The 26808-nt window shown below is 44.1% G+C and overlaps 1 protein-coding gene across 9 annotated transcripts in view; it reads right to left on the reverse strand.

Moving 5' to 3' along the window:
* The window catches only part of SETD5 (SET domain containing 5), a 69676-nt gene that overhangs the window by 18936 nt on the left and 23932 nt on the right, over positions 1-26808 (reverse strand). The window contains exons 2-19 of one of the 9 annotated variants that reach the window (XM_012732143.1): positions 23085-23145; positions 20223-20407; positions 19185-19409; positions 15757-17232; positions 15376-15481; positions 14841-15049; positions 14447-14505; positions 13817-13995; positions 12848-12886; positions 9536-9778; positions 8810-8958; positions 8342-8459; positions 7569-7678; positions 6524-6773; positions 6099-6182; positions 5216-5473; positions 4230-4550; positions 3601-3843 (exon numbers count right to left, since the gene is read on the reverse strand). In XM_012732143.1, the coding sequence (XP_012587597.1) occupies positions 3601-3843; positions 4230-4550; positions 5216-5473; positions 6099-6182; positions 6524-6773; positions 7569-7678; positions 8342-8459; positions 8810-8958; positions 9536-9778; positions 12848-12886; positions 13817-13995; positions 14447-14505; positions 14841-15049; positions 15376-15481; positions 15757-15848 (2460 nt within the window). In that variant the 5' untranslated portion in view covers positions 15849-17232; positions 19185-19409; positions 20223-20407; positions 23085-23145. Of the gene's footprint in view, positions 1-3600; positions 3844-4229; positions 4551-5215; positions 5474-6098; positions 6183-6523; positions 6774-7568; positions 7679-8341; positions 8460-8809; positions 8959-9535; positions 9779-12847; positions 12887-13816; positions 13996-14446; positions 14506-14695; positions 14737-14840; positions 15050-15375; positions 15482-15756; positions 19410-20222; positions 20408-23084; positions 23146-24111; positions 24128-26808 lie in introns of those variants that run through there. The other 8 variants (XM_012732142.1, XM_004692393.2, XM_012732146.1 and 5 more) reach the window with 8 other exon arrangements.

Below are 26808 nucleotides of genomic sequence, written 5' to 3' on the forward strand. Positions count from 1 at the left end.
GTGCGCACAGGGGCACAGCAGTGCAAAGCAGCGTTTCCTTTCCAGCCAGAATGGTTTCCTCCCAAGAAACGTGGGCGACTCCCTCCTTCCAAAAAAATAATTTCTACTCTTGGGCCCTCCCTGGTGGCGCAGCGGGTTAAAGCACAGCATTGAGAATCTAAAGCTGCTTCCGCATGAGTTCGATTCCCGCCTGCCCCGGAGGTGACCACATGGCGTGGCAGACCTCTCCTGACCCGCAAGCTGCTCCCCTCAGCAGTGGACTTCGTTGATCTGCCTGTTCTGCTCCCCACTCTGTCTCTGGTGAAGCCTCTCGCCGCCCCTGAGCCTCTGGCCTGTACCTCAGTTCTGTATGCACAAATAAATAAATCTTTAAAAAAAAAAAAATTTCTACTCTTGGGAGAAGGAAAAGCTGTTAAGTCTGGTGGTGCCAGGGGTTCAAGAGCAGCACTATGAAGCTGTCCACAGCAGCCCCTCAGCAGTGTGTTTCAGCGGATCCGTCTGTTCTGCTCCCTACTCTGTCTCTGGGGAACCTTCTCACCACCCACACCTCTGTATGTTTGGCAGTGCCAGGGAAGACCTGCCTAGGTAGATGAAGACCTAGTGGTAGATGAAGACTTCATCACATCAGGTCATCTCCATGCAGCGCCTTGCCAGAGCAGTCAGAAGAGAGACCTCCAGCTGCTTCCAGTCTAAGATTTGAAGTGAGTAAAATCCAACAGAAGCTATGAAACATCTTAAAAAAAAAAAAAAAAAAAAAGAACCCTCCGCATCTCTGGCCTGTACCCTAGAGTTCTGTATGAATAAATAAATAAATCTTTAAAAAAAAAAAAAGATTTATCGATGCATACATCATTATTTATGAATCTATTTGCAGGGGAAGGGGGTGAGAGGATTCACCAGAGACAGAGTGGGGAGCAGAACAGGCGGGTCAGGAGGTCTGCCACGGCATGGGCGTCACTTCCCTGCCCGGGGATCCATCTTGTACCGAGGGGCTGTGGCCAGCTTCACAGCGCCGTGCTTTAACTTGTTGCGCCACCAGGCAGGGCCCGAAACATCCATTTTTAAGAACTATGATTCCATTTAATCTTCAAATTTTAATCTTCACCATTCTCAAATAGTCTTAAGAATTTGGGTGCTGGGCCCGCCCTGGTGGTGTGAGGGTTTCAAGGCGCAGCACTGCAAAGCATCAGCAGCCACTGCAGCACGAGTTTGATCCCCGGCCAGGGAGGGACCCACATGGTGCAGACCTGCCTTCCCTTGGCAGTGGGTTTCAGTGGACCCGCCTGTTCTGCTCCCCACTCCGTCTCTGGGGAGTCCTCTCACTCCCCCGCCTCTGGCCTCTACCCCAGTTACTGTTAACTTGTACCTTCCCCTGAGGGATTTTCAGAAATTTATTACAATTTTGTTTAGTCATGGTAATGTTCTCAGGGTCCTGTAGTGGACCTTTGCCATGTCTGCCTTGTAACATTGTGTCAGAAGTTTAACATAACAAACATTAACTAGCTAATACCGATTAAAACGAATATTGAATGACTTAATTAAAACAAAACAAAACAACAAGCCAGATCCAGCAATCTCAGAAGACTCCCACTAAGCAAGGGAGCTGGGCGCTGCGCACTCCGCACCCAGCTGCGCCCTTCTCCGGACAGCTGGACAGTGTTCTGAGCAGCCGGGAGACAAGGCTGAGGACGGTCTGGCGCTGTTTGCAAAATGTTAACAGGGCCCTGAGTTAAGTGAGATGCCTCTCTGGCCAGTGGACGTGAGTTGTGAATAGAAGTCCTAAAGCATGACCCGGGTAAGAGGAGCTCTAAGATCGGCTCTGCTATCAGATTTGAAGTCACTTCCGCACGTTGCTTTTGGCTTTCACAGGACACTGCTCGCTGGAAGAACAAGATGCAAACACAAAGACTGTGACCTGGCATCAAAACCGCCACGACAGTTTTCCAAAAGGACAGTCCGGGCCATGTACACTTGAGACGTCGCTCGTCGCCTGTGCTAAGTGATGGCTGGGCCTTCGTGAAGGCCCAAACGGTAGCCTCTCCTCTCTGTTCAACAGGCTGCTCAAGCCTGAGACCCTCAGAATTCTGAACTGTAGCCACCCAGGGCCACGGCAAGGGTGCCCTCCAGCTATCTATTAAGCCGTCTGCAGACATGCTCCCTCGAATCACAAACCATACTTAGCACTTTCTCCAAATGTCAGTACCATTGTGCAAGTATAATTCAGATTCTCTGCTATTTCTTTCAACCAGGCAATAGCATGGCTGAGCATAATAGGAAGGTTAGTTTCATGCGCCACACCAAGTCATCCCAACTCCCTAGTTACTCAGCAAGGTCAGTCACATGCTGATTACCTGGCAATGTCTCCCCTTTCTCAGATAATCTCCAAGGGCCAAGGTAAGTGGTCTGGTTGAAGAACGTGTCCCCAGAGACCCAAACTGCCTTTATCACTTACGCAAATTTCTCGTCTTAATTTTATTTCTGATATAAAATTGTTGCTGGATATCTGACACCTGAAAATGATTCAACTTAACCATACTACCTACAGATCCTTTTGGCAAAGACCTCAAGGCTAAATGTCCCTTCAAGAGTTCTTTTACTTGGGAATTTCATCAAAATGAACCAAGGGACTCAACACTCAGGGAACATGTGTGGCAGGAAGGTTTTGTTCTGGTGCTGCCCCCTCGCGCGGGCCTGCTGGCCGGCCCTTCCAGGCCCACACTGCTTTGCCTCCTTTTCCATAGGCCAGCCCTGCTCCCTATTTTCACTCTTGGAGCAAAGAGAGAAAAGCTTTATGTCTGGAGGAGTCAGGGAAGACCTGCCTGGAGCTGGAGACTTCATCACATCAAATAACCTACAAGGCAGCACCCTCACGTGGTAACGAGGAGGAAGGCAGCCTGGACCCAGACCAGAGGGTGTGGGAAAGGGTGCCCCAGGAGCAGACCACCTCAAAGGGATGAAAGGCTGTGTTCTAGGTCTGAGGGAAACATCTACTCCCGAGAGATACCATCGGAAAATACGCAGGGCTTCCGGGAATTCTGAGAATATCCCCCAAACAACCAACCATCAAACACTTCTGCCACCAGACCCCAAACCAGCGTTTAAGTAGAAAAAGGCAGACAGGACCAGACACAGAGAGATTTGTAGCGGGTTCTATACTCACCAGGAGAGAAACAGGTCATTTCATGAAAGAACTGGAATTCTGCCATTTGCAAAAGTACTTTTCCCTCTATTCTGATTCAAGTGATTACTACAATTGAACTAATTTGAAACACAATCTATCTTTTTTTACTTATGCCACAGTGTTCTAGAAGTACCTGGGGACTGACCTCATTATCATAATCACAAATGGTCCCGTCTGCCAGCACCACAAAAGCACACACCACACACTCCCGACTGCCAGCACACTCGCAGGACGCAAGATCTCTCAGAAAAGTCAACGCCCAACACTCACAAACCAGGCGCCCAAACTGGCCTGGCCACGCCAGCACAGCTGCAGTACGTGCCACGTCAGCACGCCACGGGCCAGAGTGGCAAGCAGACAGCGTGCTGCTCACGCCCACAGGCACCTGCAGTTCAAACAGAAAGTGGCCGCAGACTTACCTTTTTACAGGAGCTGAATGTGCCATCAGGCAGAAGGGGCCTTCGACGTCTCTCAGGGGTAAAGGGTGAACCAAAGCGGATGTAGTGTTTGGGGGTGGTACAAATTAACGGGGAATGGATAAGGCCCGGCAACATGTTCAGGGTCGTCGCCAGCACAGTTGGGTCCGTGGTGATACGTAAAGGGCACTCGACAGGGCATTCTTGCTTCTCGGCTTTGTCATTCAACCATTCTGTAACTAGATACTGAGGTAAAAAAGAGATCATTCGTTGACGCTGCAGATGTAAAAAAGTTTCAACAGCAGTGCCGCTCGAAGACAAACCTCACCCAGAAACTAGGGCAGAGGGAGCAGGCAGCTGCGGCGTAGGAACTGGGCACTCAGCGCGCGGGGCGCCTTCCTCCCCCTTCCCCCACTGACAGGAGTGATCCCTGGCCACTGGAACGTAAGCTCTGCCTCATTATTCGGGGAACACAAGAAAGGTAGTCGCTAGTCTTCTGTGTCAAGGCGTTTTATCTAGAACTTTCAATCTAATAAAACTCCGATTTGTTTTCTCTGGGAGTATAGGTCCGCTCAGTTTACTGAGGCCTGGTCCTTGCCAGCAAAGGACCAGGAGATGTATTTGTGACCTACCTTTTTGGTTTTGGGGTATTTAGATGCAGCGCGGTTGATATGAGATCCAGTAACTGAGGCGACCACTGGGTCAGACCCTGTTATTTGCCTATTTTCTCCTGAACTGTCTACACTTCCAGCATCAACAGGCGTGACCGAGCTGCTGTTTCCTCCCTCCTCTGAGGCAGCCTGTGACAACTCTGCCTGCTGTGCAGTCGCCTGCTTCTGCCGCTTGAGTCTTTGGGCTGAACTGGTCCGGTACCGGGAAATTCGACTCTTCGGTCGGGGTCTAGAAGGCTTTGTTGAAGGTGGTTTGGGGACAGGTTTTTCTGCAGTGACATCCTGGAACAACAGCAGAGGGAAATGCTTACCCAGAAATTTCTTCCCAGCAAACATTCCATGGAGTCCCCCGTTCACTTTACGTATCTGGAATGCTTACTGGTGAAACGTGGGCATTTATAAATACTCATAAGTGTTGCCCTTACAGAAACGTACATGCTGAAACCAGCCAAAGAGGTTGGAGGCAGAGATGGGTTAGTTTTTTCTTTTTCTAGTAAGGTTTAGTGAAACAGGTCAAATACCAGCTGAAAGGAGTCACCTCATTTTAGGGTTATTCAGGGAAGAGAATTTCTCTGTTTCTCTCCCCGAGCAAGTCTTATAATTCCTGGCTAAGGTGGGGAAAGGCGAGAGTGAGATTCACCCTATAAATCTTACAGCCCAGTCACAGGCGTTACACAGAAGGGTCAGAAGAGAAAACAAATGATTCTTACGATGTCACCAACAACTTATCTGGCAGTAAAAGCAGCCTCACCACAGTGTGGAAATGCCTCAGTCATTCAGGTTCTGTCTCCCTGCGCCTCACAACTCAGTCGATGATGATGGTTTTAGCAGAAATGGTCTTACTAAGTACAACAGTGGCAAAGCTGACAACTGCCTATTTTAACCATTTCAAAAGCTAAGTGACTGGCATTAGCAGAAGCGGGGCCCGGACTGTGTTCATCACCTACCCCCGCCTGGGAAGACCTCCGGGTGTTCACTCCGACGCTCTGGGGAGTGCTTGGGACGGCAATGTTTGAGACGGGGTTGCTAGCCTCGGGGTCGGGCGCTTCAGATTTTGTTTCCTCTCCCACGGGAGTCTCTGAGGTGGGCGAAGTCATCTCTGCTTCAGAACTGTTCTGTTCCAAGGGCTGATCCCGTCGCTTCTTTCTTTTCTCTAAGTTTTCAAAGGCGTGCATGATGGCTTCAACCTTCCTGTCTTCCCGAGTCTAGAAAGAGCGACCATTAGTACAGCAAGAGTGGACATCATTGCAGAAACAATATCAGTGGGACCTCACAGACATTTACTGTAAAAATAATTCATCCTGAATATTGTAAAACACGGTCAAGAAAGACATGGTCAAATCTGAGACTTTTTAATGTAAAAAAGTAAATAGTCATTAAAGCCAATTTTCTTCTACACTTTCAGAGTTCAAAAACAACTAAGTAGATTTTCTTGAAGTTAATCTCAGGGACAGAAATAAACATGACTGGTTTCACCAGAACAGCAGAGTTTCTGACTCCATATAACGGAGTTTGTTGTTTTTTAGAATCAAGGCTCACAGAAAAGTTACGCGAGAGTCCCACGTCAGAGCAAGTAGCCCTAAGAGAGCTGTTCTGTCTGGGTAGTTTTCTGAACCCAGACTGTAGGGCGGCCTTCAGGATCACCGTCGATGAAGTTAGTAGGCAACGACCCTGCATCTGAGGCATACTACTTTGTCTGTCTACTCTACAGAAAAAGCCCGATTTTTAATCTACAGGTGATGGGACAGCACCCTGTCAATACATGAAATGACACAAATCCCGAAGAGGGCTCAGATGGAGACAGAGACGGGCAGACGGAGAGGTGCCCACCCTCCTGCTCTGGGCCGGGTTCTCCTGGTCATCTGTTGCCTCTTCTTTCTCTTCTTCGGCTTTTTCCTCTGGATTGTCTATTTCCTGCAAGACAGAGGCAATACCAGCTCTACTCTGAAGCTCTAGGAAAATCAATCTGTTTTTGCTCTGACAGCTTAAACTCCAGAAGTAGGTTTTGTGCTTTAGCAGTGTTACTTGTGTGGGTGAAATGGCAAATACAGAGATCAATCCATTTCTGTGAACTCAAACACAGAAAAGTAGCTGAGGCAGTTCAGAGACTGTGGAGCAGAGGATGGATGCCTGTGCACCCACCTCGATGTGCGAGGCACCAGGTGCTAGTGTAGACCCCCTACATGAAACACGGGCCCAGGCTCCCCCATAGGCAGACCACCACCACAGCAGTGTTTTCTGACCAGGGCGATTACCTCATTGTCACTGGATACAGTTACTTTCTCAGGAACTTGTTCTGGCTGTTGGCTGTTATCCTCTTCTGGAGCCTCACTCTGCTGTTCCATCTCCAACTCTTTCCGCCGTGCTTTCCTTCGTCTGGTCTCTGCTCCAACGGTGGGCAGGCTTGGAGGAGGGGGGAGAGGTGGCTCTGCAGCATTGGGATTCCGTTTTTGTATAGGGCAATTCCGGTTCCCCTTGTGACACGCACAGTCCACCTTGTAATTACTGCTCCAAAAGATAACCAGAAGTACCTGTCTCAGTACCCTTAACAATCAATTATACTGTCCATCTGTTCTTTTGAAACATTAGTATTTCCTCTGGCATCGTGTTTGAAACGGTGAAACAGAGCCACCAAAGCCCTATGAACACACCCAACATCCTGGTTTCCTATACAACCAGCTTCTCCCCTACACGTGGCAGAGCGCCAGGGACAGAGCAGAAACAGCCACGCTCATGTCATGTCCTCACTATGCACTTACTCTTCACTACGGTTTCCCACTTACTACCAGACTTTGTGTACCTGCGCTGAAGCATTTACCATGTAACCTTTCTTTGGGCTGAAAAGGGCCAAAGGAGAAAAAAGCATTTTAAGAACTGCATTATGCCTGTGTGTGTGAGACTTGCCACCTCTGATTTTCTGCATGTGTGTTCTTATATGCAGTTAAGAGTCCATGTTTTGACTGGCTGTGGCCAATCTTCAAGTTCTTATTCTGCACAGCCCCGGGCACAAAAGTATAGCAGAAACTATTGCTCTTAAGACACAGGCTGAAACCTCCCTGGTGAGCACGGTGCATGGTTTCATACTACATACGTGGGTGTATTTAAAAATTAAACAGGCATACAAAAAAGCAAGCCCTAAGACCATCTTTCCCACCACAATTTCTACCAGAAATATATTACTCATGAAAAGACTACCAAAAAAGGAAAAAAAACATAGTAAGGAATAAAAGTAGAATTAATAAGATAGTTTAGTATGTAAGACAACACCTTTCATGTTAAGACAGCTTTTCAAAGTCTTACCAGTTACTGTACTCATAATCAAATGCTATGGTGACCTCAGCATCCTTGGTGATGGCAGACACAGCATAGATACACAGATGAATCATCCCGTCTGCAATCATGTGTCTCACCTGTGTGGAGAAGGTTGCTAGTTTATCATATAGACCAGGAACTCTCTCTGAGAGGGAAGAACCTTCCACCCGAGTAATTTCTCCCATTTCATTATGGGAGTCTTGTTATTTAACTCCTCTATTTCACCAGCAACTGTAACATCATCATGATGCAAAGATGTGAGATACTCTTAAAAAAAGCCTGGAGATGCCAGAAACCAGGGGAAGACCACACTGCTTTACACCTCAAAGTTGTTTTCACTGCATCAGCGAAGTAAAAGCCCTTAGCTTATTAGGAAAATTATTTGAATAATCTTGCGGAATCTGACGTAGGTGCATTCAGTAACAAACTCTATATAGACTATCTCAAGACAATCAGAGTCTTAAAAATTGCAACCACTCAGTTTGGGTTCAACGAAGGCAAATTTTATCATGTGGTGACTTTAACAGAACTTCATTCAGTTCTTAAAAAGCTCTTTTTCTTCAGCAAATGCTAACTCTTTAACCCCTCCGCACCTTTATTTCTGCCATTTCAAAGGAGTCAGAATCAAACCATTATGTTTGGTTTCTGTTTCTCACAAAAAAAGACCATGCCCACCAGCCACAGACCTTCAAGGGTGGGTGCTTCAGCAGGCTTGTCCTTTGGAGGCTCCAGTCAGAAACAAGTTGCTACAGAAATCTTACCTCCGCATTTGGTGTACATGATCTTCTGATGAACCGAGCGTCATTACCGAAAGTACGTGCATCCACACACATCTCCACACCGTTGAATTTTGAGTAGAAGAGCACAAAGGGGTATGGTCTGGGGAGACAAGTAAACTTTCTTTAACTCCCAACAGGAGCACGAAGGCCACCCCTTGATTTCAAACACGAAGCACGTGCAGCCCTTTGCAAACACAGAAAACATTGCAAGCTTGTCTGCTTTTGATTAAACAAGCACAAAGCAAGTGCTTAACTTGGCAAGGAGTTGCCACCACGTTAGACATTCACACAACTGCAGATTTGCACTTTTCCACCAACAGCAGCAGCTATGCACTTACTTAACTGCAATCTCTTCTCCAAGAGCACCCTGGACACCAGACACGCTTTTGCAGCCTTGCTACTCAGCCAGGCCCACAGCCCTCCCTGTTGCTTCATAAAGGATGGTCTTACTTTTTGAAGAAATGCCCATTGACCTCAAACTGCTGCCGTAACATGACTTTCCCTCGATATTCTATGATCAGAGTGTCCAAGGCCAAATCTCTCGCAGCTCTTAGGATCTTCCGGTGCTTCTGAACGCGAGTGACTCTTCCCAGTTGCAGCTGAATAAAACCAGAGGTCAACATCAGAAAACAGGCAACAGCAGCTTAGTCGACAACAGTTTCTCTTTGAGAGGCAGGACTACCTCCGGGATTATCTGTATATACTTAGCTCGGTGACCAGAAATTTTTTTACTGTAAGTGACAAATTAAGTTTCTAAAAAAAGGAGAAATTTTGAACTTGATAAAAACTCAGTATTACTAGGAAACAAGTTCCATCTAGTGACTCTGTGGCCTGCCAAAAAGGCAAGAACAATATATGATTAAGATGGTAGTGGCCTTATGTCTAATGTAAAAATGAAACAAATAAGAACCATTATTCTTAACTCTTACTGAAGCTGTCTATAATTTCCTATCCTAATTTACCTATTTTTAATTAATAAAGACCACTCAAAAATATGTTTCCAGATAGATTCCAGTTACCATAATGAGCTTTTTGGTACACGATGACTAAGAACTGGCTAATTTTGCTATTTTATAGCCTTAGACATTTGAAAGAAATAACCATCCCAAATAAGTCATCTTTCCTGGACTCTTAAAAATCTCCACTTACTCAGTATTCGAGCCCTTTGTTCCTTACCTGCATTTGGGAACCAATAACTGTATTATTACAGGCCAACTCAGTCTTATTAATAGTGTCTAAAATAGCAGGTTTGCCCACAAATTCCTTGCTAGAGTGTAGATGCTGTTCCAGGGCGTTCTGGACATCTGCACTGTACTGGTTAGTGAAAGCTTCTTCATACTGATCAGTCCACAATCTTATCCGATTTTCCCATCCCTCAGTTGTATTCTCATCTAAATTCTGTGCTTCAGAAGGAGAATTCTGTGGAGAACAAAGGTCAGGTAGGTTAGGAGAAACTGTGTGAAAAAACAGAGGGGACGGGGATGAGCTGGGGGAGACAGTCGCAGCCAGCCTGAGTTTCCAAAGAAAATTTGTTTTTACTTGGCATTTGGTGTGGCAAAAAAAAAAAGGTAACCTTGGGATTCATGAGGTCTGGCTTCTATGCTGGTTTTGTTACCAATGAGCTATGAGGCCTCGAATAACTTCTTAGGAAAGCTCAGTTTCCTCACTGATAAGTGGAAGCTAGAGGAGATTGCGATTCCATTCTATCACTGTGATTCCCTGACCATTTTAAGTAAAAAATAAAATTTGTGCCTATTGGAAGAATGACATTAGGTTTCTCACAAACGGAAATTTTGAGCCACAAATGTCACAGTACTTAAATTTTCACAATCGGTGAACACTGTTAATGTGTTAGCCCAAACTGGTACTGTTTCACTGCTCTCCGGGGAAGGTATTTTTGTGTGTGACTGTTTCCTATTTTTGTTATTCGATCAATACACATGCACTATAAAAATATATGTGACACAAATAAATAACCTCATCTTGCTTAGGAAGAGGTATCACTTGGGAGTGTACTCTATTTTAGCTTAAAGAGCCACACTCTGAGTCCAGGGGAGGAAAGGGAGGGTGTAGGTGTTGAGAGGTACTCTGGTGGGCTTCTCCAGGAAAACACTGCCCCTCACGTGACACAGGCCTGAGGAAGATGACTGCGTTTCAACATCACCCGGGACAGTTTGTGCTTGAGCAACGCGTCAGCTGAAGTCTGACACATGTTCCCCTCGTGGTGGACGAGACTTAGGGCGCCATCAGAAAACAGAACAAACACTGCTAGTAATGACACCACACCAGTGATGACGGCAGGAAGACACTGTCAGTCAGTACCCACAGCTACTTGCAAATCCAAGTCCACAGTAACTGTGCAAAAACAGTACGAGGAAACCGAATGCACGCTCAATGAATGAGACAGAAAACAGTTATGCCTGCGCAACGACCACTTTCTTTCCCTCCTGTGCCACTGGTTTTGACTGACTATTGTCTATCATGCCTTCCCTGAGGAACAGGGAAATGGAAGGAAAAAACACCACCACTTCTCCATTTTCCACTATAATCCAGAAACAGAACAATAAACACAGAGATCTATGAGACACCTTCGGCCAACACGTGGGGAAGTCACTTGCGGAGGTGTAAGCAGCAGTTGAGCGAAAGAAAAATGCACACCTGAGCCCTGAGGGCGCGTCTGAGACTGGGCCTGGAGGTGCCCCCACAGCACCCAGGTCTCAGCAGCCAGCGGGACCACGAAGCCTAGGGCCCTGCAGCCTCTGCGGCAGTTCTGGCTGCTGCTCACGGACCCTGGACAGCCACTCGCCATCCCCATCTCTGCTCAAGGTGGCTGCGCCTCAGCAGGCGACAGCGGCGGTTCTCAGCCAGAGCTGATTCTGTCCTCATGAGACAGACGGTAATATCTGGCCATTTCTGACCATCACACGTGGATGTGTGTTACTGTCACCTAGTGAGGTAACTGCCAGGGAGACTGCTGGTTACTGAACAATAAAGAAGACAAGTCTCCCTGGCCCCTAACAAAGAATCACTTAGCTCAAATGTCAACAGAGTTGAGGCTGAGAGACCCTGCTTGAGAGTAATGTTTTCAGTTGTGAGGCTCTTGATTTGGGGATTAAAATGTCAAATGGTAAATTCCTCTTATTCTGGGATCCCACCCAGCTCTTTAGTGGAATTTTTACTAAAAATTAATTCTGAGTACAAAACTTGTAAACCCAATTTAGAATTGTGATACGATGATCAAAATGAACGAGTATTTTTTATTAATTAAATTTAATTACACTTATGGGGTTATCTGTCAATGTTCCACATTTGGGATTCACATGGAATTTTCTGGGAGAATGACTTAATAGCTTTCAAAAGGTTTGAACTTCTCAAGGCAGGTTTCTGGAATTAGCAGATAAAAGAGAAAAGGGCTTATCAAAGCCACATCTTCCTCATCTATTTCAGGGGTCCCATCGTGAAATGAAACAAAAAGAAAGACGCTAAAGTGTCCCTCGTGGAGGACAAACCCGGCAATGCGGTGACTGTGTTCCGAATCCCCAGCCAGGACTCGGAAGCACAGTGATCTCTGTGAAGCCCCGTCACGGCCGCTCTGCACACACGGAACCAGACACACGCGCAGCAACCTCAGAAGCCTGTGCCGTGTCACTGAAATGTTTGTGCTGTGTAGCAGGAAACACCCTTTGTTTTACATTACTGACGTTTTAGGGAAATGGACACTGAAGAGCGCTGAAGCAGTCCCTAACGCTACTGACAGGCTCTGCGGCTGTGAGCAGCGACCCGCGGCGGGCTGTCGGCCGTACACACGGTGGGGGGTACCAGACAGCACACGCTCATCGCTGGCAAGCTGTGCTCTTACCACCAGTTCCTTAAAGTCCACTTAAACCACCGCACATAACTTGTCGATTCTCCAACCACTACCCAAAATCATACCTCAAGAGCTTTCATTTGAAAAACGAAGAACAGAAACACTAGCATCTCCTGAGTCTTCTCTTTCCAACAGAACACAACCAAGAAAAAACAGTGCAAAGCAACCAGTCACTCCAATAAAAGTAATCGCTATCAACACTACTTTTCTGTGGATGAAGTCTAGGCTTCCAACTGGTGACTGAAGCCCAACAGTGCTGGGGGTGGGGCGGGGAGGGGCACACAAGAGACCCTCGATCACAGAAACACCCCGGCCCTGAGGGTGAGGCTGAGCATAATGGCAGAACACATCAGTCTCCTTCTGTCTGGTAAAGTATCACCGGTCGCCTAGAAAGGCAGCTAATGAAAAGCCAGTAAATGAAGGCTGATTACAGAAGGGAAATACTTCAGAAAACGCCTAAGGAAATCCACCTTGGAGCAAGGCTCTGTGGAAACTGAACGGCAACGGTTACAAGCTAACAAAAAGCAGAGTCAAGATTCCCAGACCATCGTGTCAGGAAAGAAGCTGACCGAAATGCAAGATCACAGTGGAGTAACACAGCAGGGAAGAATACCCCTTACCTTCATCCGCAAGGACTTCCGGGATCCCTCTCGAAATGCCTATCCCAAAGAGGAAAACAAGTAGAACAAAACAAAACTTGGTACCAAGAATGACAGTTATACCTAGCTGAGACTAAAACTAAGGCAAGAGCTAGTGTCTATTTGTCCCCTTTCCCGAGGTAACAAGTACGATGGCTTTCCCCTCGTTGTGAAGAAGAGGGGCAGCTCGGGGCCAGTGAGCTCGGAGGCCAATTACAATACCTTCCACTCTGGAACTAGCTAATTAACAGGGAAGAGCATGCATCAGCTAAACACTCTACGTACCCTGACACTAAAAGAAAAAGTAAATAAAAACGTTAAGTCAGGTTGCAGATTTACCAGTTTTGGAATTAAGAAGGAAACAAAGACCAATCCCCTTAACAAGGGGTGGGCAAGTCACCTAGGAACCAACAAGGTTGCCATGAGGGGAAGAAAGACACAAAACAGAAGAGGTTCTTCCTGGAGACCTTGTAGCTGAGAATATAGGAAAGTGACCACAATACTAAGGAAGCCTAGACCACTCAAGAGATGCTTCCAGATTTATTTTTTTGAAACAAGGAAAACAACCAACCCAATGACATGAGGCGGGAACGTGCAGGCCAGGGTTTCATAGGCTGCTTAGGGCCGGGGGCACACGTAAGGGCAGTGACGTCTAGACCAGGGGCTGCATCACTTGGTGGGGGAGGGGGGACGCGTACCACACGGGGCTGGGATTTCGTGCCTGGGATGGGGGCTGGAGTACAAGAAACTGTGCCAGTGGTGATGGTATGGAGTGGCATAAGAGAGGTTGGTCTATATATTCATAAACACTTGAGCCGAATTTTGTAAGGAGAACAAAGGTGGCCCTCAAACACCCGGAGCAAACATCTCACAAGAATTCTGGTGCATCCTTGGTCCAAAATTTGAGCTATTTCAGACCCATTTCTATTCCGATACTTTTATCCTCCATACCTTGGTTTTCTTCGTCTTTGGTGCTGCACGACCCTTTTCTGGACTCTTTTTCCGCTTCTTGGGTTTGGTTCTTCTGACGGTCAAGGTGATGCTAGTCGGTGTGTGCTGTGTTGCTGTGTACAACACAGTGGAAGGAGAGAGCTCCTCATCCCAGCTTTCTGTTGCACTGCTATCCCCACCTGAAAAGAGGTGATTCGTGGTTCACACCGTGCAGCCAGCCTGTGGCTTGCGCAGGAAGCAGCAGCTTCTTCAGATCTACGCCATTCCCACAGAGCCATCACCCCTGCCTCAACTCTGGTCACCCGGAACACACTTACCTTCTGTAAGAAAACGAGATTCCTTCCGTCTCTCTGGCCTTAAGACCATTAACCCTGTTCTACAAAATACCCCCTTGTATTCAGCCCCAAATGCAATGTGTGACATAGAAAAGGGATGTTTTTTAATGTTCAATAGGAAAACTTTGGTTGTTCACAGGGACAATTACACAACGGCCTTGAGAGAAAAACTTTTGCTCTTCCCATGAAAAGAACTGGGAACAATGGGGGCGCCACAGGAGGGCTCTTGACAAGAACACTGAGATCACAAAGTATTTATAGGTCAAAACATGGGCCTAACCCATCTTCTGCTCACCTGATATGTTGTCCTGCTTCCGCCGATGAAGTCTAATAACCTTCCCCCTGCTCATTCCCCTAAAGAGGGAAAATAGACTTAAAGTGGTCCTTCCGACAGCACGCAGTACATCCTCGCACAAGGGAGAAGTGTCTCTGCACATCCTACCCCTTCCTCCCACCTACCAAATGTTTCCAGGACATTAAGTCTCATATCAAATTCAATAGCTTTAACATCAATCTCTCATTCCTTGTTGTCAGCAATTCTCACCTAGTGCAGAGAATTCGAGCCAAGGAGCACTAAGGAATCATCTACATTAACAAACACAAGAAAGAATACTTTGAGCTTTTCCCTACTAGTGAGAAACCCTGACCCCAGCAACCCGAGCGTGAACTCAGGCGAGATGTGGGCTTACCTGCACTTGTCACAGTTGAGGAGGAAGCCATCCTGAGAAAGACCACAAGGACACCAGGTGGGGACGGTCTCTCCTTCAGAGTTCGGGCTGTCTCCGCAGCGCTCCTCGACTGGCGACGGCAGGCCGTTCAGGTCAGAGCGAGGGATGATCGTCTGGACAGGGGGAGAAGCAGGAGGTGTCGGAGGAGGAGGGGCTCCGTAATTATGATCCTGAAAATAAGATTTTTTAAATCAACAGTGTCCAAACACTGGCCCCTCTCTCCCCTAAAGTACGGTACATATGGAAAGAAAGAAGAAAGTAGTACCCTTCGCTTTTTGGCTTCAACCAGGAAAGTGATAAAACAAAATGCCAAGGTCAACTGGGACATAAAAACAAGAACAATGATGCAGGGCTAGACGTCCGCTGGAGGCAGGGAAGTGCAAAAGGGGCAACTTCGTCATGCTGCATATAAACATTTCAAGAAAGTCACAATGTGCAAGAATGGATTACACTCCAGGAAGATCACTGCTCTGGAGAGAAGCAAATGCATACTCACAGCGTAAGGCAGTCCTCGACACCCATGCCTCTGAGTGGTCCCATAATTATGAGTGGAATACACGCTCTTCTCATTAACTGCTGGACTAGCCTCCACAGATTCAGGGCTGCACAAAGGCGAAAAGCAACGCATGATAGCATAACACCTAATCTTCCCTTAAGTCAGCCTTAGCTTCCCGTTCTACCCCCTCCACTTTCCACAACCACCAGCCACTAGAATACGAGAAAAACGGCGTGAAACAATCTGAGGAGCATGGCTAAGCCTACGGACAACAGGAGGGCTATCAAATGTGGGCTGTGTGTGACATGAGGCCAGCACAGGCAGGTGTCTCAAGGCGGGCACCTGGGACACAGGCGTCCCTAATGACAAACACAAACGTACCAGCTGAGCGGGGAGTTTCCCCTAGAGAAGCCACTCTGGGCTGGTTTAGACTCAGAACTATTCTTCTTAATTGGATCTCTTAATACTTCCATGAAACCTCACATGACATTTGCAGTGTGAGATGATGAAAGTGCCTTCTGCACTGCCCCAGGGCCAGGCCCTCGTCCATTCACTACCAAGACAGGACACCCTGAGGAAAGTACAGGTAAAAACAATGGCATCTTATAGTTATCACACCTCTCATCTTGATGAACCCCAATACCTTTCACATATTAGAGTAATAATTTCTCATCCACCAGTGACATGCAAGCATATCAAGGACACATTTATTTAACAGCTGCATGGTAATACCACAGAACTTCAAAATAATCAAAGCTGTACCTAAAAGTTACGTTAGCCCAGTGTTAAGTAAAAACAAGTGGTGGCTACTGTCTGAAATTTCCCGTATTTGCTAGGTTCCTTATATACATCATCCAACTCATCCCTGCAATTACTAAACATGGTATGTAGCATCTCATTTTTACAACAGGAGCTCAAGGTGAGGTGGTGAGATTATGTGACTTCACAAAAGGTCTCTGACTCCAAAGTCAGTTCTGTTTCCACTATGCCTAATTTATTTGTAAAACAAGGTAACAATCTACCTAAAAAAAGTTATATGACCTTAACCAGAGTTAGTGAGAAGCATGGTTTTTGTTTTTTTTTTTTTTAAATAACATCAACGAATGGAAAATAAACTGGTCAAGTGCAAATTGCTAATATAAAAGAACCATAAATGTTTAATTTCAGGTATTAATGTAAGTCTTTACTTGATAATAAAGCAAGGCATTGGTGGCTGAGGACAAAGGCCCAAGGTTTTGCGAAAAAAACCCATTTAGCTCTGATTGCTACCTGGTTAGGGTTAGAATTTTGCAAGTTAATATGAATATGCGTGTAGACTTTGCAGAATAGAAGAACGGATTATCTATCATTTAAATTAACCAGCGCAGAGATTCACACATTGGAGATGCCAAAGACAAGCATAACTCTCATCTTTAGAGACCAAAGGGTCATTCAGAGAATCAAATAATACAGTTTGCTTCAAGTAACATACATTTTTCCTGCTTAGAAATATACAACACAGGTAGCAGGAATACATGAAGTATGCAGTTCAACATGGTGCCATCAGCTGAGAAGTGAGGGGATAGAAGAAAACCCTTAGATACACATCCAACTCACCCAGTTATATGCTCCAATACTGTGAGAAGGGGTCTTATTAATAACAGCAAAGGTAATTTCTAGGTGAAGAAGAACTTTAGACACAGGAAAGTATTCTCTGTTAGTGACGGGCATGCACTTTATTACTTAAGTGTCTGTAAGATGGGAACTGGGGGTGTGGGGCATCAAGAATGCAGGTCAGTATTCTTGAGAAAAAGATGATCTGAACATGGTTCACTGAGAGGCAATCAGCTCTGAGTATTAGGAAACAGGTGGGGTTTCCTAAACGAAACCAAAGGCAGACAAGCATTAATAAAATGAAGTAGAGTTTACTCTATGATGGTTAAAGGAAAGTAACAGTGACTTCATACAACATTGTTAATTTACTAGATAAACAAGTATTCCAAAAAGTTCTCAATAGTTTATATAAGGGGGTTTGGATCACTGAACACATGGGGTGAAACATGACAGCCGCTCATCAGGAATGGATTTGTTTTTGGACGGGAAGAAGGAAAGCTGCGTGAAATAAAGATGGCCATGGAGATGGAGCTATGTTGGTTGTATCTTACCCATCTCCAAACTGGGTAAATATGAACATATGCACTTCATGTGCAAGTCTAGGAATAAAAATAAAATGTATATTGTGGAGGTTAACAGGCCATCCCACTGCACAATACTTCAGTCAAGCACAGCATCTACTATAATGCTATGCATGGCAACGACTAGAATTTAAGCTTCTAGGTTCCATTAAAAAAACAAAACAAACACACACCTTTGCGATTTCCATAGTAGGTATTACATAGCTACATGTTGCCAGATTTCCTGTGTTTCTTAACACACATACATATGTATACACACATGCAATACATTTATGTATACATACTCATAAAGGAGCTTCTTATCTATATTTTAAAGTATGGATTAAAAATTTGGGGTGTTACATCTCTTTATTAGTCAATCATTTTATGCGAATGTCATCACAGCCTGTCTTCTCCAGTGTCTGAACAGAAGCCATGCTCACAGCAGACAGACTCCATCAATTGTGTCCTAAGCACAATGTGCAAAGGGTGCTATCGTGCTCCCTTTGGAAAATATCTCAAATTTATTATCAGAGGACTGTCAGGTCTTTCCTTCTATTGTTACATTTAGAGGTTTTACTACAATTATATTATGGAAAAATGCGTGCTGCACACTGTTGCCATCAGGTCGAAGGTTCCACGAGACCCTCGCACTCTGTTCAGCATTTTGCCCTGCAGAGCTAGCTCCCGGACACCTGGCCACGTGGACAGTGGAATATGGGCAGCGGAGGTCATCAATAACTTAACGGAACATATCTATGCTGCTTGTTGACATTTTTTTTTTTTGGTTTGTAGAAATATTAAATGAGCAGCTGCATTTAGTTTTGAACGTAGTAGGGTCAGAAAGCTGGATGTTAGGTAGGAACATGTTTCGGGTAATAAAAATGCAGTCCAATAAATGGTCAGATCAGAAAAACCTTTTCTTCATTTGCTTTTGGACCCCGCAGAAACATGTACCTCTCAGAGGCAGTCACCTCTGTACACTGGGGTAAAGCACCCGTTTTAATAATACTGGCTTTAGGTCCTTTCGTATTTAAAAATTCCCAAATCTTTGATTTTAAAACTGTACTGAAACTACTCACAAATGTTAATGAAGACTAACCAGAGAGCTGGTATTCAATCCCTACAGGAGAACAGTGGGTACTAATGAAGGACGATTTTTAAGTACTTTATTTGGGAAATAATTGTAAATTGGAAGTCTCAGTTATTGATTGGTATAGCTAAATCTCTTTGGCATGCAACACCCCTCCCCCAACAAAACAAACAGGAAAAAAATAACAGACACCCTGGGAGGAACACAATCCACCCTTTCCCACCCCCCGCCCTTCCCTTCCTTGATATATGGGAATAAGGCTGAAAACTACTTTTAATTCTAGACTACCCCAGAATATAAAATATTGCTTCTTAGGGTAGTTTTAGTTCAAGTCTTCCCATTTAAGGAAGTCAATATACAGTTAAAGTATCCTTGGTGGTTTTGTGAAGAAATATACATGCTCTTCAATATTTCAGTTTTAAGGAAGAAAACCACTATTAACCAGGAATGCAGGTGAACCCAGAGTTCTGGTACAGTTGCTTTGCTTTGCTGAGGGAGAGGGGAAGAATCCCCAGGGACTATGAAAATGGCAAGAGAAACAGGGGAATTAGAGCAACACCCACCTCACTCAAGAAGTGGCTGTGGGATCAAGAGTCTGAACTGGACCTGAACATATTCAAAACACCAGGATTTTTCCAGCCCAGACCCTAATCCCTGGTACTGCCTGGAATAGACTTGGCTTCTGGGGGTGTGCTGCCCCCTAGGCCCCTTGGGTCTCTTTCGCTGGACTTTCACATCCTGGTGTAGTGCCACTTCGTCTTGAAAGGTAGGGGGCTTCCACTTCCTTTCTGTAAGCAAGGAAGATCGGGTACAAGGGAGGTGAAAGGACAAGAGGGGGAATCTGTGAGCAGGGGTCTTGGACAACTTAAAAGAGAAGGGATACATACGGCTAAAAAATTTAAAGCTGTGAATAATATATAAAGTTTTATAATGAAGGCCTACCTTCATTTGCATTTGGCATTTAAATTCTTCAAGAATTGAGAGTCTATTTTAGGGATTGGGCTTTTCGACAAACTCTGAATTCCTAAAGCTGCTCTTAGCTGAAAAAAAAGTTTGGTACCACTGATTTTGAAGGTCCTCTTTCTAGGCAATGAGTATTATAAAAAACAGATGACACTGCTTTCCATGTTTTCTACCCCAAATGTCAGAAGGTCTGAGCAACCTGCCCAATAAAGTTTCAGCCCCTTTAACTCTAGAACAGTAAGAAATACATAGGAAGAGGCCTTCAAGGAAAATCAGTTGGAGAGAACGCCTATCTCCATCCATAACCATTACACACTACAGAAGCAGGTAGTTAACACCTACTTGGTTCCAATCTTCCCCACCCATCAAAACCAAATAAAAACGTGACCACTACTTTGCAAATTTAATTCGTTCAGTATTTACTTTGAAATCCCACCGCCCCCAATTTCTCCTCCTGCCTATTCTAATTCCTCCCTCACCCCTTTAGCTTTTCTGGGGGTAAGGGAACGGTCTATTGTCACTTTTAAGTGGGCTAGTTTTGACTTAGAAAATACTATGTATTTATTATTAGATGCCCATAAGAAAACTGCCTCCACACAGGCTGGTAATGTACCTACTACCTAGGAAGTAGCACTTACTCTGATCCAGCAGCCATATCTGAGTAGGATGTATCTGGTGTGGTGACTCCCAGAGGGATTGCAATGCTCATGACGTCCAGCACGACAGAGTGGAAATCACGGGGTCCAATTAATGGAGACTGGCCACTCTGAGAGTGGGGGCGAGCTGCAGAGCCTCAACCAACATGTTATGGACATGAGGAACCCTATCACAGAGAAGGAAAATAAAATGTAGCAGTCAAATTGTTCTTTAAATTGATCCCAAATGCTGCTGAATGCTTCCCACTTCTGCACAAGGCTTTATAAGAGAGAAATATAAATGGCAACATTTACAAAGCAATTATAATACAAAAGAAATATAGTACCTTTCCATGTTTACTATAAACTGAATTAATGTTCCACCACGTGAGGGGCAAAACAGCACACTTGTTTTTCATTTCTATGTGGTTCTTTTCTTTTTAGATAAGGGAAAGTGACTGTCTGCCTGGTTCATTATTAGGACCCCCCCCACCCCAAACCAGAATGGCTCATCAAACCAGAATTTCTGGCACCCTATGATTTTAATTTCTAAATTTTAAGAAATACCAGATTAATTAAATGCTTGAACAATTCAAGGTATTTAAACATTTCAAAGCAAATAAATGCAGTATTACCAGCAGCCACTAATGCTATTTCTTCCAAATTAAATACGCGAGATCAATCTGTTTGTATCTGACTGGATCAACTTGTTCCCTATTTTCTTCTGTCATGAAACACTCTCTTCTTCTAAACCGTCTAATTTTAACAACAATTTTTGGAAGATGCAATTAGCTTAACTGTATTTATTAGGTAATATTCACAGATTGGTATGAATAAAAACATCAACCACTAAGAGTAGATTCAAGATACAAACAAGAAAATTTTTATGAAAAAGCAGCTGAGGATATCCTGAACTGGTGACAACCATTATTGGAATTTGAGAACAGAAAAATTCACAATTACTTGCATATAAAAAAACCAAAAGTAAATTGAGTTTTGGAGATAACAGTACAAAGAAAAAAACAGTAATTTTATGATTTTACAGTGGTTTTATAGTAATGCAAAAACCATTAAATGAATGAAAGAGTATTTTATGTGGTATATAAGGAAATCAATCTGAATGTTAAGAACGAGATAAAGGTTCTTGTAAAAAAGACTACAGGGTTCTGGCTGATAGGACTCTAGCTCATTAAGACAGTAGAAAAAGAAAGCAACTATATGAAAAAGTTAAATGGAACAGAAAGTCCACAGCAGTAATTTGAGTAAATTCAGGGATGAAAGCAAATTTTAAGTGGCAGCCAACCTGAGATGCTTGACCCTTTCTTGATAGATAGCAAATTACCAAACTTTATCAGGCAAGCACTTTTAAGGACATGCAAAGAGAGTACTGTTTGCTTGAATTACTTTAGAGTAAGAGAACAGCGCTAAACTAACACAGGCTCCTGGAACCACGCTTTGAAAAGGCTGGCCTCCCCAGGGCAGCGGACTCTCTTCTGGGTGTGGCAATACTCTTCCTCTACTCGCCGGGCAGGCGGTGAGAGAGAGCTAAGGCTGGACCCCAGAGGCCTATCCTACTCTGTGCCCTGCAGCTCCTGCTAGAGTGGCCCTGCCTTCGCCTCGCCTCTCCATTTGCTCATTTGCTTGCTTCCCCAGACCATATGCCAGAGATTTAAAATCACAGCCTTCAAGTCTCTGGGAAGTTGAAACAAAATCTACAAATGCTAGTTTGATGTTATCAAACAAGGCCAAAAGAAGCTACTGTAGAGAATTATTGGCTACGATTCTTTTGCTAATTCTAGTATCACTGTATAACTATAATTTCTTTTTTCTTTTGTATCATTGTGCTTTATTTAAAAGGGAAGAACACCACCCCACCCGATACCTGGCTTTTTTAAAAACAATCTAGATCTATCGGACTAGATAAGCAGAAGAGAGTCTAATAATAATGATCATCCTTAGTCTGACCAACACAGAATCTGAATTATGTATTATAGCTCCAATAAAGGACCAAAAAGTTACTCAACACCACTAAAAATCCTTAGCCATAACGGTGATGATATATGCCTGTAAAAGAAAAAAAAGAAAAAGAGGGGGAGGCTTTTCAATATAAGACAGGAAGTTAATTCGGCTAATACCCCTTTCATGAAGGAATACTTGATTACTCTGTCCTCTAGTGCAACTACGACCCTGCCACCCTGGAAAGCTGAAACGCAGCTTTAAGAAACACCAGAGGAGACTGACTGGCTCATGTGGCTTCCATTTTCCTCTGTCTATGCTGACACGGCCCTTCCACCCCTTTGGATGAAGGCGGTTTGTTATTAGGTTAGTTTGGCCATCTTGTTCTTTGAAAAGAAAAGGCTTTTACATTATTGGGGTATTTTAGATTTAAGAAAACAAAACCAATTCCTTCCTTCCTTAAAATAATACTGTGCAAAAGGCAGCTATTGAAATGTTAACTGAAGAACTTTTGATATCCAAAACGCAGTAATTTCACATTGCAGTTACTCCAGATTTATAAATCAAGACAACAGATTCCTAGTATAGTTTACAAGCTCACTATTTATAAGAGCTATTAATTTATCACAGTCTGGAGATGTGTCCTAGAGAGCGAGGAGTATTAATTTTGTTGCCAAATGGAACAATTTCAAGGTATCTTCTATGTGTTAATTCCTCTTTTTCTATCAGAATACAAAGTCTATGAGTACTGGAATTTTTAACCCTCTGCTATGGTGTCTGGCACAGAGAGGGTATTCAAGAAATATATGCTGAGTAAAGTATGATCACCGTTATCTAAATGTAGGATTTTAGCTAACATTTACTAAGATACAAAAATCAAAGCTAAAGGATTTTATTTGGCTCAGTCACCTTTTTTGTAGACCTTTGATTATGAAGTCCTAGAAAGTGATCTTCCAGGAGCTCTGAAGACCTACAAAAAGTTGAAACACAAATTAGTATTGAAAGAAATCACAATACTAGACAAGAGGTATTTTGGACACAAAGAACGAATACCATTTTAAAATAATTTATTTCATTTTTCTATACTGTCTGACTTCTGTTCACCTCTCTATCTTACCTAGTTCTGTGTTTCCTTTATACCATTATTTTAGGGTAAAGCCAGGGCTTAAATAATGGATGCATAGGGAGGTTATCTCCACTTGACTAAGAAGGAACAAAAGCTATTTTTTTAAAAAAGATTTATACATCAGAGCTGGGGTACAGGCCAGAGGCACAGGGGTGCTGAGAGGAGTCACCTGAGACAGAGTGGGGAGCATAACAGGCCCACTGAAGAAGTCCACTGCTGAGGGAGCAGCAGGCGGGTCAGGAGAGGTCTGCAGAGCCATGAGGTTCACCTCCAGGGCAGGGATCAAACTCATGCTGAGGTGACTTTAGCTTCTTAGTGCTGCAGCTTTAACCCGCTGCACCACCAGGGAGGGCCACAAAAGTTATTTTGTGTCACCAGGCAATACTCTACTCTTCTAGTTGGAAACATCTCCTAATCCCCAAGGGGCCCTTTCTTTTAATCTCTCCTAGGAGGTGCTCAGTGTTCTTCTTTCTTGCTGAACCTTTCCCAAATTCAGAAGCTGTTCTTTAACCAAATTTAAAATTTACTGTCCAGACAATGGCTTGCATCACCCATTAAAAATCAGTTCATGTTACTCCTTTCTTCTCCCCTAACTCTATCCTACCCATCTTGTTTTACTACAGAGAAAGAATGGCAGAAGTTAATCCCATCTGTGGTCAACTCCAGAGGAGCAAACGGGAAAAGTTCTAATTAAATTTCTACCCTCCAAAAAGGAAAGTAAAGCAGGTGATGACCCAAGACTATTGGGGAACACATTCAAATTTAACAGCCCGATGGGGTACTGACATCTGAAATGGTGTTAGAGCATACCTGTGAGAAGAGGCACTTGTGGGGAGTCCGGATTACCATGCACTAGAGAAAAAATGTACTTTATGTCGGTGTTTTATAGGTTTCGAATAACGAAAGGAATAAAGGTAATATAAGAGAAAAAAAACTTAAACCAAGGAAGAATTAGGTTTCTTTAGTAACAAAACTATCAGGAGGCAGGAGGAAAAAGAGAAGTAGGGGAAAGTGAATGCATCAGAACTTCAGTGATATCGATCTAGTCATTTCCAGAACAATTCAGCAGAATCCACAGGAATACAGCAAAGTTCTTGGATTCAGAGGCCGAACCTGCCTTTCTCCCAATACCGGAGAACTCTTTTGGAAGTTACCATTTACATTCAGTTTCTAAGGAAAAAGCTGTTAAATAGAATATGCCAGAAAGGGTTTATAATTACCCCTTGTCTTTTTAATTGGGTTCAAAATAGTTTCTGCATGTGTCATTCTGACAGTTCTTCTCTATATGAGGTGCTGAAAGCATAAGACCCGTGTGATCTGTCTGGTCACTCAGAGAAGATAGACAAAGTGTTTTAAGAACAATTCCAACAGAGATTTCAGAAAAAGAAATTGCATCAGCCAGGTGAGCCGGAAGCAGCTGGGAGACAAGAGTCCAATAAACAGCCAGTGCAGTGAAAGGAATTCAGAACAAGTCTGCTTTAGTAATCCTGTGAAGAGGACTGGCAGGAAGAGGAGTGCCTCGCAGAGAACAGGCCGCATATGCTTCAGACAGTCTTTGTACTGAGGCTGTGGACCTTGGCCACTCTCCCAGAAATGATGCAATCCTGACGAACAAGCTCTGCTGCCAGAGAAACAATTGTTAACAGCCCCTGCAGACAGCAACTCAGCCAAAAAGCAATCTCTGATCAACTCTCTTCACAAACCACCAGAAAAGCAAAGACTCTTCCTCAATTTTGGTCTCTGACAAAACATGTACGTGAACACAGACTGAATAAGCCATTTCCCCCAAATATCCCTTTTCTTTGTATTCTTGCATGATGAAAATTTAAATGACACCGAAAGCATTTTTTTACTGTTAGGAATATAATTCTCTAAGCAAGGCATCTACATTAAGAATTTACACTCATTTGCCTTACTCTTAACAAGACAACATTGAGAGAGGTAGGAGGCCCCTGAGTATACAAGTCATTAGGCCGGTGGCGCAGCAGGTTGGGACACAGTGCTGCAAGCCAGAGCGGGTTTGATCCCAGCCAGGGGTGACCCCCAGGGCCCAGCAGACTCCGCTGCAGTGTACTTTTGTCAGTCAGCCTGCTCTGCTCCCCACTCTGCCTCTGGTGAATCTTCTCACCGCCCGCCCCTGCACCTCTGGCTGTACCGCAGTTTTGCGTGCATAAACAAATATATCTTCAAAAACAAACAAAAAAAGGTTACTCTGCAACCTATGGCCTAATTAAGAGATTTCCAAAAGGACTTGGTAATCCAGGGCCAGAAAGGTGTATTTTAGTGATATTTTGAAACTGTAAGAAGATTAACATTGACATTAGTGTTAACACATAGACATGTATGAAAGAAAAGCAAGTCTCTGCTTAGGCTGAAGGAAAGGCGGCTGAGCAATGCCGGCATGCTTGCAATGCCCAATTTTCTCAAGGGCAGCAAAACTTCAGGTCTTATAAGAAGGTTAATGAGTATTTTCATCTTACTAGTCACAACTTACTATTTTAGAATCTAACTTAAAATATCCTTAATTAAAAAAAAAAATCCTTAGGTTCCTCAACTCCTCAGCCCGGTTTCTTTGTCAGAGCTTTGATAGCAGGTTGGTCACAACAGTATTAGACATTTTAGGATTTTTGCCTCACTGAATAAACCTGCGTACACTGAAACTCTAAATTCTCACTAGCCAGCAATCATCATTATTCACAGTTCCTCCTTTCAAACACAATTATCAAACTGTGACTCATTAAAAACACAAGCACTTAAAATATCTTGAAATCACTATTTTGACCCTATAAACTATCAAAGTGAAAATTTACAGATAGAGTATCTGTGTAACTCTGAAACAACAAAAGAGCTTTAATAGGATAATACATTAATAAATTTTTCTCAGTAAAGAAGAAACATTTTGGGAAGTTTCCCCAGGGTTAAAACAGTCCTTAAGATCTGGTTTCTGGGCAGCTCACCAGCGGCCTCGCGACCACGTGGGCATTTCTGCTGTGACCCTCTCGCTCTCCTCCCCAACTGCCCAGCCAACTGTCCATGAAGGTGCCCCTCTCCTCTTCCTAATAAAACTGTCCTTTCAACTGGACCAAAAAAAGAAGCTCCAATCCTTGAATCTACTGATTATCCAAATTTTAGCTAGATGTGTCAGTGATATTTATTCCTACACATTCCCAGACTCCAGGTTCCTTTTTTAGAATGACTGTACAAAACAGTAAAAAAGGAGGGATGGGAAAGAACATTACATCTTTTTGGGTATGATCATTACTCTCCACTTATTAAATCATACAATAATTTAAAATGCAATAAACACGCAAGTGCATTTTACCTAACTTGGCTGAAGACGACAACCTCACTGTGTTACTTCTGTCTCTAACCAAGCTGAACACCCTGCAAAGACACACACACACACACACACACACACACACACACACACACACACACACAGCCTTTAACCAAAGGGAAATCGAGCAAAAGCATACCCAGGGAGTTAGGGATCTGAACGAGAGTCTG

Source organism: Condylura cristata, unplaced genomic scaffold, assembly GCF_000260355.1.
Source record: "Condylura cristata isolate star-nosed mole 26May11 unplaced genomic scaffold, ConCri1.0 scaffold00033, whole genome shotgun sequence".
NCBI classification, from domain to species: Eukaryota; Metazoa; Chordata; class Mammalia; order Eulipotyphla; family Talpidae; genus Condylura; species Condylura cristata.